The sequence below is a fragment of the Budorcas taxicolor genome, chromosome 1, assembly GCF_023091745.1.
Source record: "Budorcas taxicolor isolate Tak-1 chromosome 1, Takin1.1, whole genome shotgun sequence".
In the NCBI taxonomy this organism is placed as follows: Eukaryota; Metazoa; Chordata; class Mammalia; order Artiodactyla; family Bovidae; genus Budorcas; species Budorcas taxicolor.
In genome coordinates this window covers 147,529,687-147,542,196 of record NC_068910.1, presented here as the reverse complement: position 1 = coordinate 147,542,196, position 12,510 = coordinate 147,529,687, and the positions used below count along the sequence as shown (strand labels likewise).

General features: G+C 44.1%; 1 protein-coding gene and 2 pseudogenes across 1 annotated transcript in view; all 3 read left to right on the top strand.

Moving 5' to 3' along the window:
* Window positions 1-134, top strand: part of LOC128052717 (5-hydroxytryptamine receptor 3C-like) — a 28,830-nt gene extending 28,696 nt beyond the window's left edge. The window contains 1 exon segment of the mRNA XM_052645281.1: window positions 103-134. Within this exon segment, the coding sequence (XP_052501241.1) occupies window positions 103-134 (32 nt within the window).
* A 1,162-nt stretch (window positions 135-1,296) lies between these two features.
* LOC128048177 (histone-lysine N-methyltransferase SETMAR-like) lies at window positions 1,297-2,309 on the top strand (annotated as a pseudogene).
* Window positions 2,310-5,738: 3,429 nt separating this feature from the next.
* LOC128052710 (5-hydroxytryptamine receptor 3C-like) lies at window positions 5,739-11,992 on the top strand (annotated as a pseudogene).
* The last annotated feature ends 518 nt before the right edge of the window (window positions 11,993-12,510 follow it).

Sequence of the window (12,510 nt, the reverse complement as noted above, 5' to 3'; positions counted from 1 at the left end):
GGATGCCCATTGCTAAGCTGCAACTCAAGTTTAGGAAACCCCAGGCTAATGCAAGGATTTCTAGAAATACCCACACCTTAAATTGATGGTATCCTCCAACAGATCCAGGACTACAACCCAAACAGGAACCCTAACTGGCCCCAGACTTGTCCAAGAAAGCAGCTAAAGCCTAAATTCAGGGCCTCTTTTTTAGGGGCCATGGCTGAGTGCTCAGGAATTCTAAAGATACTGAACCCAAGATGGAGATTCCAAAGATGCCCAGAGAAAGCTGAGAGTGGAGGAAGTCCTCACCCTCCCACAATGACCCCTGAATCAGCTAAGAGTTTTTGAACCATCTCCTAGTCATGAGTGACCAACAAAGCCCACAGCTTGGCTTAGGAGAGACATGTATCAGAGCTAAAATGGGAGTCTTAGAGACTTCCCAGGATATTCCAGAGAATGTTGGAGACAGCTGTTTCTAGTGGCCTCAGAAAATGACAATCTAGCTACTGAAGTTCTGTTTAAATATGGCTACCTTCCCCCATCTGAGAGCCTATTGGAGAAGGAAAGGAGGAGGCAGGCATATGCAGGACGGGTATCCAAACCACATTGGTAACAAGGAACTCCATGCTAGCATGAACTCTGAGAGCTAACCTAAGCCAGTATGTCTCCCAGACAAGAATTCCAGGTGCTTAATAATTTGTCTGAGATGGAGGACTGGCCAACGTGAAAAGCACCTTTTACAAGTAAAGAATGCTGAAGGTAGAAAGAGACTCAGTGTTCATGATGAAAAACTATGTGATTCTTATACGGCTTGTTATAAACCATAAGCACTAGAAAACCTGAAACCCTGGTTATTTTAAGTACTATCATTTTTATTGCTTTATTTGAAAATGTTCTCTAGTTCATCATTTAAGGTATTTTTATAAAAGATGATCAATAGATTGTAGGTGTTCAATTCTTGTGGTTAATAACTAAATTTATATTTTCCTCGTGTGTTTATTATGTTCGAAAATATGATCAGAAAGTACAAGATCCCATTGCCATCTCTCTATTTACCTGGCTCCATTTCTTTTTTTCCACATACTCCTACCAGTATCTGCACTGTAGGAACGTTGGGGGATGACATAAAATTAGACATATTAGGTTGGTGCAAAAGTAATTGCATTGTCGAACTTTGCTGTTTGATACTGGAATACATTCTTAAATAAATCTGGCTATGTTATGCATCATTTTAATATGCATTTCTCACTTTATGTTTCTTTGCTAGTGACTTATTACTTACTGTTTATTTTACATTTATTTTAGACTAGGGAGATGACGTTAGACTAAAAGCAAATTTGAGTGATTTTCTTATTTGAGTTCAAGACAGGTTGTGAAGCAGCAGAGACAACTTGCAACATCAGCCATGCATTTGGCCCAGGAACTGCTAACGAACATACAGTGCAGTGGTGGTTCAGAAGGTTTTGCGAGGGAGATCAGAGCCTTGAAGGCGAGGAGCACAGTGAATGGCCCCTGGAAGTTGACAGCAACCAACTGAGAGGATCATCAAAGCTGATCCTCTTTCACATAAAGAACAGACACAAGAAGCTGCTGAAGAACTCCACGTCGACCATTCTACGGTCATTCGGCGCTTGAAGCAAATTGGAAAGGTTAAAAAACTTGATAAGTGGGTGTCTCATGAGCTGACTAGAAATTAAAACAATCGTCATTTTGAAGTGTTGTCTTCTCTTATTGTAGGTGACAACAATGAACCCTTTCTTGATCGGATTGTGATATGCGATGAAAAGTGGATGTTATATGACAACTGGCAATGACGAGCTCAGTGGCTGGACTGAGAAGCAGCTCCAGAACAATTCCCAAAGCCAAACTTGCACCAACAAAAGGGCCGTGGTCACTGTTCGGTGGTCTGCTGCAGCTTTCCGAATCCTGCGAAACCATTACATCTGAGAAGTGAGCTCAGCAAATCAATGAGATGCGCCAAAAACTGCAACACCTGCAGCCAGCATTGGTCAACAGAAAGGGCCCAATTCTCCACAATAATGCCCAACTGCACGTTGCACAACCAACATTTCAAAAGTTGAGTGAATTGGGCTACAAAGTTTTGCCTCATCCACCATACTCACCTGACCTCTTGCCAACCAATTACCAGATCTTCAAGCATCTTAACAACTTTTTGCAGGGAAAACACTTCCATAACCAGTAGGAGGCAGAAAATGCCTTCGAAGAATTCACTGAATCCAAAAACATGGATTTTTATGCTACAGGAATAAACAAAGATTTCTCATTGGCAAAAATGTGTTGATTGTAATGGTTCCTAATTTGATTAATAAAGATGTGTTTGAGCCTAGTTATAACGATTTAAAATTAACGGTCCAAAACCACAATTACATTTGCATCAACCTAATACAGTGCCTGGCATACAATAAAGTACTCAATATGTTAGTTATCACCCGCAGCAACAGCAGCAGCAGGAGCAATAATAGCCCCTGAGATCTCCAGATCCCAGAGTTGAAACTCTGATTCTCCAGGTTGGAAGCAAGCCTGTTGCCTCAGTGCTTTATTTCTGCTGCCTCTATCACCTCCATCTCCTGACAGCTATGTCTACTGAGTACAATCAGAACTTAGGTCCCATTTTTCAGCCAACTTTATTAAAAACAAGGTATATATCAACTATCTTCAGCCACTTGCAGCAAGGCTTGAAGTTAACCCTCCTTTCCTAGATCCAGGGCCTGTGAATATAGCCTACCTGTGGAACTCAGGTAGGCTATGAGTGTGTCCATGTAGACACAGACACAGTAGCACTTTGGTCCTATATGACATGATGGCCCAGTCCCTTGGCCAAGTTTCCAAAGAAGGGAAGCAATGACTTACAGAGCTGGTAGGACTGAAAGACTACAGACATTTCAAACTTTAAACAAAAGACATTGCTGCCTTCTGTTCTATATTTTCCAACTTTGGGCCCCCAAGTCAGTCCTGCCTTCCTTAGCGGTTTCTATTTTGGACTGCCATGATCTTACATTCTGAACAAAGTTTCTTTTGTATTCTAGGTCTGACTCTTCATCCCTTCTGCAAGAAAACATTTTCAAGTCTTTCTGGAAATGTGACTTAAGATACTTAATATAACAATGTTCCAATTCACTCATTTGGTTATTTGTATTTTTTATAAAGATGTGAAATAAGACATAACATTGACACAGGCCATTAATATTGATGGTAGCTGAGATTACTAGTTTATGATAATGTATATCACTATTGACAACACAAGAATGTTAAAAACAGATCTGTTAACTTAGTTTTGTGACATCTATTATCACGGAATCAATACATAGAGTAAAACTTGTATAGAAAACATTAATCTGGGGGAGAACAAATCAGGGAGGCAGAAAGACTGGAAAGAGGAAATCTAGCTAGGGGATGTTGGAAAAATATAAACAATAGATAATGAAGCTATGAATAAAGATTTATAATTTGGTATTTGCAATTATTCTTAATATATATGTAACCAAATCACTAAATATTGTCACCTTTCCAAATCTGCAGATTCCCTGGCTTTAGAAAAGTAATAATTCTTATTTCGCCAGTCCACACTCTCTCATTAAAGTGAGTTATTTTGTTATTGAGCTCAGTACAGAGCTGCCAAACAGGATACTTTTCCCTTAGTCTTGGCCCAACTTCCTCCCTGTCTGGAGCTCAGAAGGCATTCATGGACAGGGGCAAAGCAGGAAACTGCTGTGACCTCTCTGGCCATAGTCTCTCACTAGGGAGTGATCAGCTGTCATGAGCAGTATTCAAAACCAGGAACCAAGGTATGGTTGGAGCTTCTTTAAGCTCCAGGGTTTGGGGGCTACTGGCAAGTCCCCAGAGGAGAGTCCAGAAGAAGAGGATGGAAGGAGGGTGGCCCGCTGTGGGGGGATTCCTCCTCTGTCTCACTGTCAATCTTCTGCTTCAAGGTAAGATGGGGCAAGAACAGAGAAGACCAGAGTGTGGTTCTGAAGGATATATAGGAACTTTCTTCTAGCACGTGAAGGACATTAGAATTAACAAGTTAAATATTTCTTCCATAATGTCAGTGTCTTGATTTCCTTTTGGTGACAGATAGAAAGACATTCCACTGCTCAGGACACAGAGCTCTCCTCACTTCCTGCCTGCATAGGGATCTCATTTCACTACCTTTCCAAATCTGCCTTTTCTTGTCCTTCAGTGCCCTTTTCACCATACCTTCATCCTAACCTCCCTACCTCCTTTGATATGATGTCTATGATAACAGTAGCCCTGAAAGAGTAAGTAAAGTATCAAGGGAGGATAGGAATCAATCTGAGGTAGAAGAAAACAGATACATTGCCTCCACGGGGAAATATTTGTTCCCAGTCTGGGTATGAACCTTAAATATTATGGAAAGAGATGGAGAAAGAGAGGAGAAGGCAGGAAAAAAAGATTAAAAAAAAAAAAAGGAAATGGAGCAAAGATTTTGCTCAGGTACTACCCAAATAGCTCCCTGGCCATGGCCAAGAGCAAAGATCCACATAGGGCTTACTATACGATTGGCCCAGTGATATGGCCTAATGATCCCAGTGCTAGAAATAAGTCCTAAGCTATCTGAGATCACTAAATCTGAGAAGGGCAAAATAAGCTAAAGCACCAAAATAACCACACATTCAGAATACCTACTTCATGTTTCCCATATCTGCCTAGTAAGTAAGCACAGTTGTTTATCTATCTTATCTTCTTGATAAATTAACTCTGTCTTAGGTATACAGAAGTCCCTGAAAATGAGGATGAGAAATCATTACAGCAGATTTATAAGTGACCTTGACTACAAGTCCAAGGGCAGTGCTAGGTGGTGCTAGTAGGTAGATCCAAGAGACTTAGGATGGGTGCATCACAGGCCTTCTTGAAGTGGCTGCCATTACATCAAGGATGAGTTTGCATACAGATTTGGGCAGATTTTGCATAAGGATGAACAATGAGAATGAGAATAGGTACTAACTCAGCTCACCACATCCATTTCCACCATTTGCCTACCAGACCAGCCCATCCTCTCCAGCCCTGGCAGGAAGGATTTTGACCTTAAGAAGTCTTGGCCCAAGAAGGAGGGCTTACCCACTCCTTCCAGTGAGTCCTCTGTTTTCTCTCTCTGCAGAGAGGCTCCCATCCTAGTAACAGAGGCTCTCTCTCACAGGGTCTCTGCTCGCTACAGGAAGAGGCAACATTTTCATCATCAGTTGCTCAGGATTTGACCAGCATAGGGTAGATTCTGCTGCCTTCCAAGCACTGTTTGACTTAAAGGTCTGTCCAGCTACCAAGGTCAGCACTTCCACTCAAGTCAACATATCTTTCATCTGTCTGCCATCCTGGAAGTGATGAGACCTGGTCCCCACTTTCCGTTGCTTCTAACAGGGGATAATAATCCTCTGCCCTCTCAGCCAACATTGTATTGGTCTAGTGGTGAGCAACAGGTACTCTGAATGGATTCTGGGCTAATTAGAAGATTTTCCTATGGGATGGGGAGACACAGAGAAGAAGGCTGCAGTGACATTTTTTTCAGAAAGGATTTATCCTTGAGTCCTGACCTTTCTGGAAGGTTCCAGAAAGAAGTGATCTTTATGCCAATTAAAACCTGAACTGACGTTCATTGCAGCACTATTTACAATAACTAGGAGATGGAAGCAACACAGATGTCCATCAACAGATGAATGGATAAAGAAGTTGTAAAAGGAATAAAAAGGAATGCATTTGAGTCAGTTCTAATGAAGCAGATGAACCAAGAGCTTATTATACAGAGTGAAGTAAGTCAGAAAGAGAAAAACAAATATAATATATTAACACATACACATGGAATCTAGAAAGATGGTACTGATGAAACTATTTGCAGGGCAGCAAAGGAGACGCAGACATAGAGAACAAACTTGTGGAAACAGTGGGGAAAGGAGAGGAAGGGATGAATTGAGAGATTAACATTGAAACACATACATTACCATGTGTTAAACAGATAGCCAATGGGAATATGCTATATGGTACAGGGACTCAAACCCAATGCTCTGTGACAACCTAGAGGGATGGGATGTGGTGGGAGGTGGGAAGGAGGTTCAAGAGGGAGGGGACATATGTATACCTGTGGAAGATTCATGTTGATGTATGGCAGAAACTAACACAATATTGTAAAGCAATTATCCTCTAACTGAAAAAATAAAAATAAAAAAACAAAAACAAAATTAAGACCTTTCTTTAAAAAAACCAAACAAACCTGAATTGTTCCTAGATACAAGGGGAGACAATAAGGAAAAGATAGATTAGCATCTAAAATGATGCCTGCTCCAATAAATTAGTAAATATTTATAAGAATATGTAGTGGGCAGGGGCCAAATCTTTTTGCACTAATAAGCCTGGATGGGAATTTCTTTGCCAGGATGCACAGCTCCAGCTTCTGACATCATTCCTGTGGATTACTACGGTAAAGCAGATCAACTCTTCCCCTTTCCCACTACCAATTATAAGTTTAAATTTTAAGAGTGACTTAAAGGTTTTCCAGACCTCTACCCACTGTATAAATCTTTCTTGGACCAAATAAGTCCATCTAGAACTGGTCCAGGGGACACAAATCTCCCTGGGCAGCTTAGGAAGATAGAACTGGTAACCCAAGAAAATGGCCAAGTGGTTGCAGACCAATGCACTGGTACAACCCTGGGTCCAAGTGGTTTTAGGCTGTATTTAATGTCTGCCTATAAAAAAGGCCATTAAGGGGTACTTTGCCAATGCTGCTGCTGCTAAGTCGCTTCAGTCATGTCCGACTCTGTGCAACCCCATAGGCGGCAGCCCACCAGGCTCCTCCATCCCTGGGATTCCCTAGGCAAGAATACTGGAGTGGGTGATCATTTCCTTCTCCATTGCCAATGATACTTGGCTAACAAAGTAGGGGAAATAGGGTGTGGTCATTAGGGACCCCAGTGGGAGGAAGAGGATCAGAGTTTAAAGACTACTTCCCTGGTGGTCCAGTGGTTAAGACTCTGTTCTTCCACTGCAAGGGACATGGGTGTGATCCCTGATATCGGAAAGTTTTGCCTGCCATTTAGTATGGCCAAAAAGAAAGAGAAGAAGAAAGGGAAGGGCTGGAGTGGCTCCACCATCACTCACCTCTGCTTCTACTGACCTGGCTATAGATGTGGGACAAGCCTCTCATTAGCTAGAACACAGTAGAGTGCATCAGCAACAACAGACTCACTGTATCAGCTGAGAACCTGTGGCTTCCAGATATCAGCATCGTGGAATAGTGCATATCCGGGTCAGGGAAAGCCAGCATGAAGCCCATCTGAAAAGAGCAACCAAGGGTCAGTGCAGGGCACCGGGACACCAGCAGATTCAGATCAGGGTACAGTCTCAATGAGTTGACTCTCACAAAACACTATGAGCAGAAGAGACGGGAGAGAGTGACCTTAGAGAAACAGCCCCAAGAGTGAGCACTATAGAAGACCTGGGAAGGGAGGCAGACACAAGCTGATGAAGGCACCCACAGCGCCTATCTCTCTCTGCCTCTCACGAGCTGCGTGGATGTGGATCAGGTACCTCCAGGTCTCACTACATATCTCAGCAGCCAAGGTCGAATTATAGTACCACAGGCCAAGGAAGGTGACCAGCACCTATAACCCACCTACTTTCCTTTTGACCAACAGACCTGCATGCTCACTTTCAGTTCCCTCCTCTACACAGGTGAGTGAGACACGTTGTGGCAGCCATTTAGGGTTCAGAGGAAGATGTATCAGTGATGCAGGCATTATTCAGGAAGGTTTTAGATCAGTGCTTCTCAACTCTGGCTGCCCACCGAAGCTTTTTAAAAATACCAATAACTTTGCATTACCCCAGAAATTCCAAGTAATTGTTCCAAATGGGGTTCTACTACTGTGATTTCTTTCTGTCTCTCCAGGTGACACTAACGTGCAGACAGGATTAAGAACTACTGCTTTAATTTCTCAATAAAGTGAAAAAAATGAGCAAAAACTACTGCTTTACCTTAGATAGCCCTTCCACCAAATGAATCTAACCTGACCCTGACCTGCTGCACGTGTATAATTTTTAGCTCAAGCCTGTTAACATTAACAGCCAATACACTTTAACCAGTAATTAATGTAACTGAAGCTACCATGTGTCCTATGGCAGAATCAGACAAATAAATCATTATAACTGGCATGCATGGAATTATAAAAATACTGAGCTGTTCAAGATTTATTCCACTGAAACAACACATAGAATTGGGGAACTGAGAAGAAAAATAGGAAAGACTCCCCATATTCTTTTTATTTATTTTATTACCTTATTTTTGGCTGCACTGGGTCTTCGTTGCTGCACTCAGGCTTTCTCTCTAGTTGCAGAGCGTGGGCTCTAGGGTACATGGGCTTCAGTAGTTGTGGTACAGGCTTAGTTGCCCCAAGGCATGTGGGATCTTAGTTCCCCTTAGCCAATTCAGGGGATACCAGGGATCGAACCTGTGTCCCCTGCATTGGCAGGTGGATTCTTAACCACTAGACCACCGGGAAAGTCCCTCCAAAAATTCTTGACTCGTGTTTGAGTCATAACTAATCTTCCCATAACTTTGACCCTAATAACCAAAAAAAACCACAAAACCTCCTAATGCTGCAGCCCACATGTATATGAATTGCTGGTGCTATGACCCACTTCTGAGAAAACCTAGATGCCTACTTTAAAAGAACAGGGAGGAGAATCTGTGGAAGAAGCTCAGTGGGGGAGGAATTGAATCTTGTGGGCAGGAGATTTGAGGACACTCTGGACTGAGCAACCCTGGCCTACTTGCAGTGGACAGCATGCTCCTGGACAAGGAATTGTGGGTGATAACAGATATACCTTGAAATGTCACTCAGACCCAGGGGGAGTGGGAGCTTCTGAACACCAGCAAGGCAACCCCAAAGATGTTGATGGACAGCAACCTATACGACCAAATCATTTCCTATGTAAGTCCAGGGGCCCCTGTTTGACTTCCGAGTTGCTCTTGATTTTCCTCTTAATCTAAGGCCCTTTAGGATGTAAAAATAATTCTAAGGAGTTGAGCACCTGCTCCTCATTCCACTTTCTACCCTAACTGCCCTCAAGAAGGATCCTCAAGGCATCTGCCCTGAAGACAGGAGGAGCAGCTGGACTTTTATAAAAATGGATGGTCCTGTCCGATGGTCTAAAGGGCCCCATTTGCCCACAAAGGTCTATAATTGTGTTCCCAGAAAGTGGGACATAAGGGGAAATTAGACAATGAAATTTGTGGGACTTCTGAAGAGAGCACAATTCAATGCATCTATTACCCAGAGAGGTCAACACATGACCAGCCTAACTGGACATCAGCAAAGAATGAATAAGCAAATATAGAGCTGAGCGCTCTGGCATCAGTTATTTGCCACATTCTCCACACTCCTTCCCACCAGATGGCCAACAGGTGCAGGCCCAGCCTCTTCATTTCAAACCTCCTGGTGCCCAGTAGCTTTCCGGTCACCAATGACACCCTCAGCTTTTTTTTCTTGACAGCAGGAAATAAGAACCTTGCCTCAACCACAATAAGTTACCATTTCATGCCAGTCAGAATGGCTGCTATCCAAAAGTCTACAAGCAATAAATGCTGGAGAGGGTGTGGAGAAAAGGGAACCTTCTTACACTGTTGGTGGGAATGCAAACTAGTACAGCCACTATGGAGAACAGTGTGGAGATTCCTTAAAAAACTGGAAATAGAACTGCCATCAGTTCAGTTCAGTTGCTCAGTCGTGTCCAACTCTTTGTGACCCCATGAATCGCAGCACACCAGGCCTCCCTGTCCGGCACCAACTCCTGGAGTTCACTCAAACTCACGTCCGTCAAGTCAGTGATGCCATCCAGCCATCTCATCCTTGGTCGTCCCCTTCTCCTCCTGCCCCTAATCCCTCCCAGCATCAGGGTCTTTTCTAATGACTCAACTCTTCACATGAGGTGGCCAAAGTATTGGAGTTTCAGCTTTAGCATCAGTCCTTCCAATGAACACCCAGGACTGATCTCCTTTAGGATGGACTGGTTGGACCTCCTTGCAGTCCAAGGGACTCTCAAGAGTCTTCTCCAACACCACAGTTCAAAAGCATCAATTCTTCGGCACTCAGCTTTATTCACAGTCCAACTCTCACATCCATACATGACTACTGGAAAAACCATAGCCTTGACTAGACGGACCTTTGTTGGCAAAATAATGTCTCTGCTTTTGAATATGCTATCTAGGTTGGTCATAACTTTTCTTCCAAGGAGTAAGCGTCTTTTAATTTCATGGCTGCAGTCACCATCTGCAGTGATTTTGGAGCCCAAAAAAATAAAGTCTGACACTGTTTCCACAGTTTCCCCATCTATTTCCCATGAAGTGATGGGAGCAGATGCCATGATCTTAGTTTTCTGAATGTTGAACTTTCATATGATCCAGGAATCCCACTGCTGGGCGTATACACTGAGGAAACCAGAACTGAAAGAGACACATGTACCCCAATGTTCATCACAGCACTGTTTATAAAAGCCAGGACATGGAAGCAACCTAGATGTCCATGAGCAGATGAATGGATAAGAAAGCTGGTGGTACATATACACAATGGAATATTACTCAGACATGAAAAAGAATACATTTGAATCAGTTCTAAGGAGGTGGATGAAACAAGCCTATTATACAGAGTGAAGTAAGCCAGAAAGAAAAACACCAATACAGTATACTAATGCATATATATGGAATTTAGAAAGATGGTAACGATAACCCTGTATGCGAGACAACAAAAGAGACACAGATCTATAGAACAGTCTTTTGGACTCTGTGGGAGAGGGTGAGGGTGGGATGATTTGGGAGAATGGCATTGAAACATGTATATTATCATATGTGAAACAAATCACCAGTCCAGGTTCAATGCATGATACAGGGTGCTCGGGGCTGGTGCACTGGGATGACCCAGAGGGATGGAATGGGGATGGAGGTGGGAGGGGGGTTCAGGATGGGGAACACGTATACACCCCCGGTGGATTCATGTCAATGTATGGCAAAACCAATGCAATATTGTAAAGTAATTAGCCTCCAATTAAAATAAAATAATAAGAAGAAGAACCTTGCCTCATTGAAGATAACTCTTCTGCTGGGCTACAACGTCCTCCTGCTCATGATGAATGACTTACTCCCTGCCAGTGGCACCCCCCTCATCAGTATGGCCCCTCCAGCTCTTGAGAAGAGAAGGGTGGGAGGGACTGGCTGAACTGGCTCAGGGAAGGGAGATATACTGGGCAAAAGAGGCTGTGCTTCCCAGGGTGGGATTGGAAGAGAAGAACGAAGTCCTGGCTGGTACCTCTGGCCCTCAGGCAGGCCCAACTTCCCTCCAGGTGTCTATTTTGCCCTGTGTCTGTCCCTGATGGTGCTCAGCCTGCTGGAGACCATCTTCATCTCCTACCTGCTGCACCTGGCCACCACCCAGCCCCCACCCATGCCTCGCTGGCTCCATTTCCTGCTTCTACACTGCACCAGCCCAAGGACATGCTGCCCCGCTGTGCCCCAGAAGGAAAACATGGGCCTTGCCCACCTGCCTGGTGACGGAAGTCAGCACTGCCTATGCTTCCTCCTCCATCACCTCCGCTTTTCTGCTCCTGCCTCCTTCCCCACAATCCCCCAGGTGACCTTGGTGGCCCACAGCTGAGTCTCTGTCTCACCGTAGATGTGAAGGAGCCCATGGAGTTTGTGGGGAATGTGCCAAGTCCCAGAGAGAGAGCTAAATGGGTTCCCTCGGTCAGCAAGGACCTAGCAGGAAAACAAGACTCAGAAGCAGCACTTGGCCAGCCTGTGGGTGCAGTTAAACCACATGATGGACACCTTGCTCTTCTGCCTCTACCTGCTCTTCATGGCCACCTCCATCACTATGGTGATTGTCCTCTGAAACACCAAGGCATGACATCCATATCCACTTCTCGCTACAAACTACAGCATGAAGTTTCTCATGGTCTTAGGGCCAGCCAGACACAGGCCCTTTCCTAGTCTTAACCACTTACCTGCAATGACTACCATGTGTACGCATATGTTCAGTTGCTTCAGTCGTATCCAACTCTTTGTGACTCCATGGACTGTAGCCCACCAGGCTCCTCCGTCCATGGGACTCTCCAGGCAAGAATACTGGAGTGGGCTGCCATTTCCTCCTCCAGAGGATCTTCCTGACCCCAGGAATGAACCCGAGTCTCCAGCATCTCCTGCATTGCAAGCAGGTTCTTTACTGTTGGAGCCATCAGGGAAGCCCAGTGACTACCATGTCCCCTCTAAATTCCCAAAACAACACAGCCCCACCAAGCAGGTTTAGGGCTGCCCTAGACAATCTCCTGACCTCTCACATGCCTCACGGGCATGTGGGTCCTCATTCCCGCACACTTCAGTGTTCCTTAGCCACACCTAACTTCTGACTCCCTTATCACTGAAGACTGGGGTCACTGGAGTCTCTCCTCGATTGATTGTCCCAATAAATAACTTTCTAGGAAGCACTGGCTCCTCAATGCATTTATGAT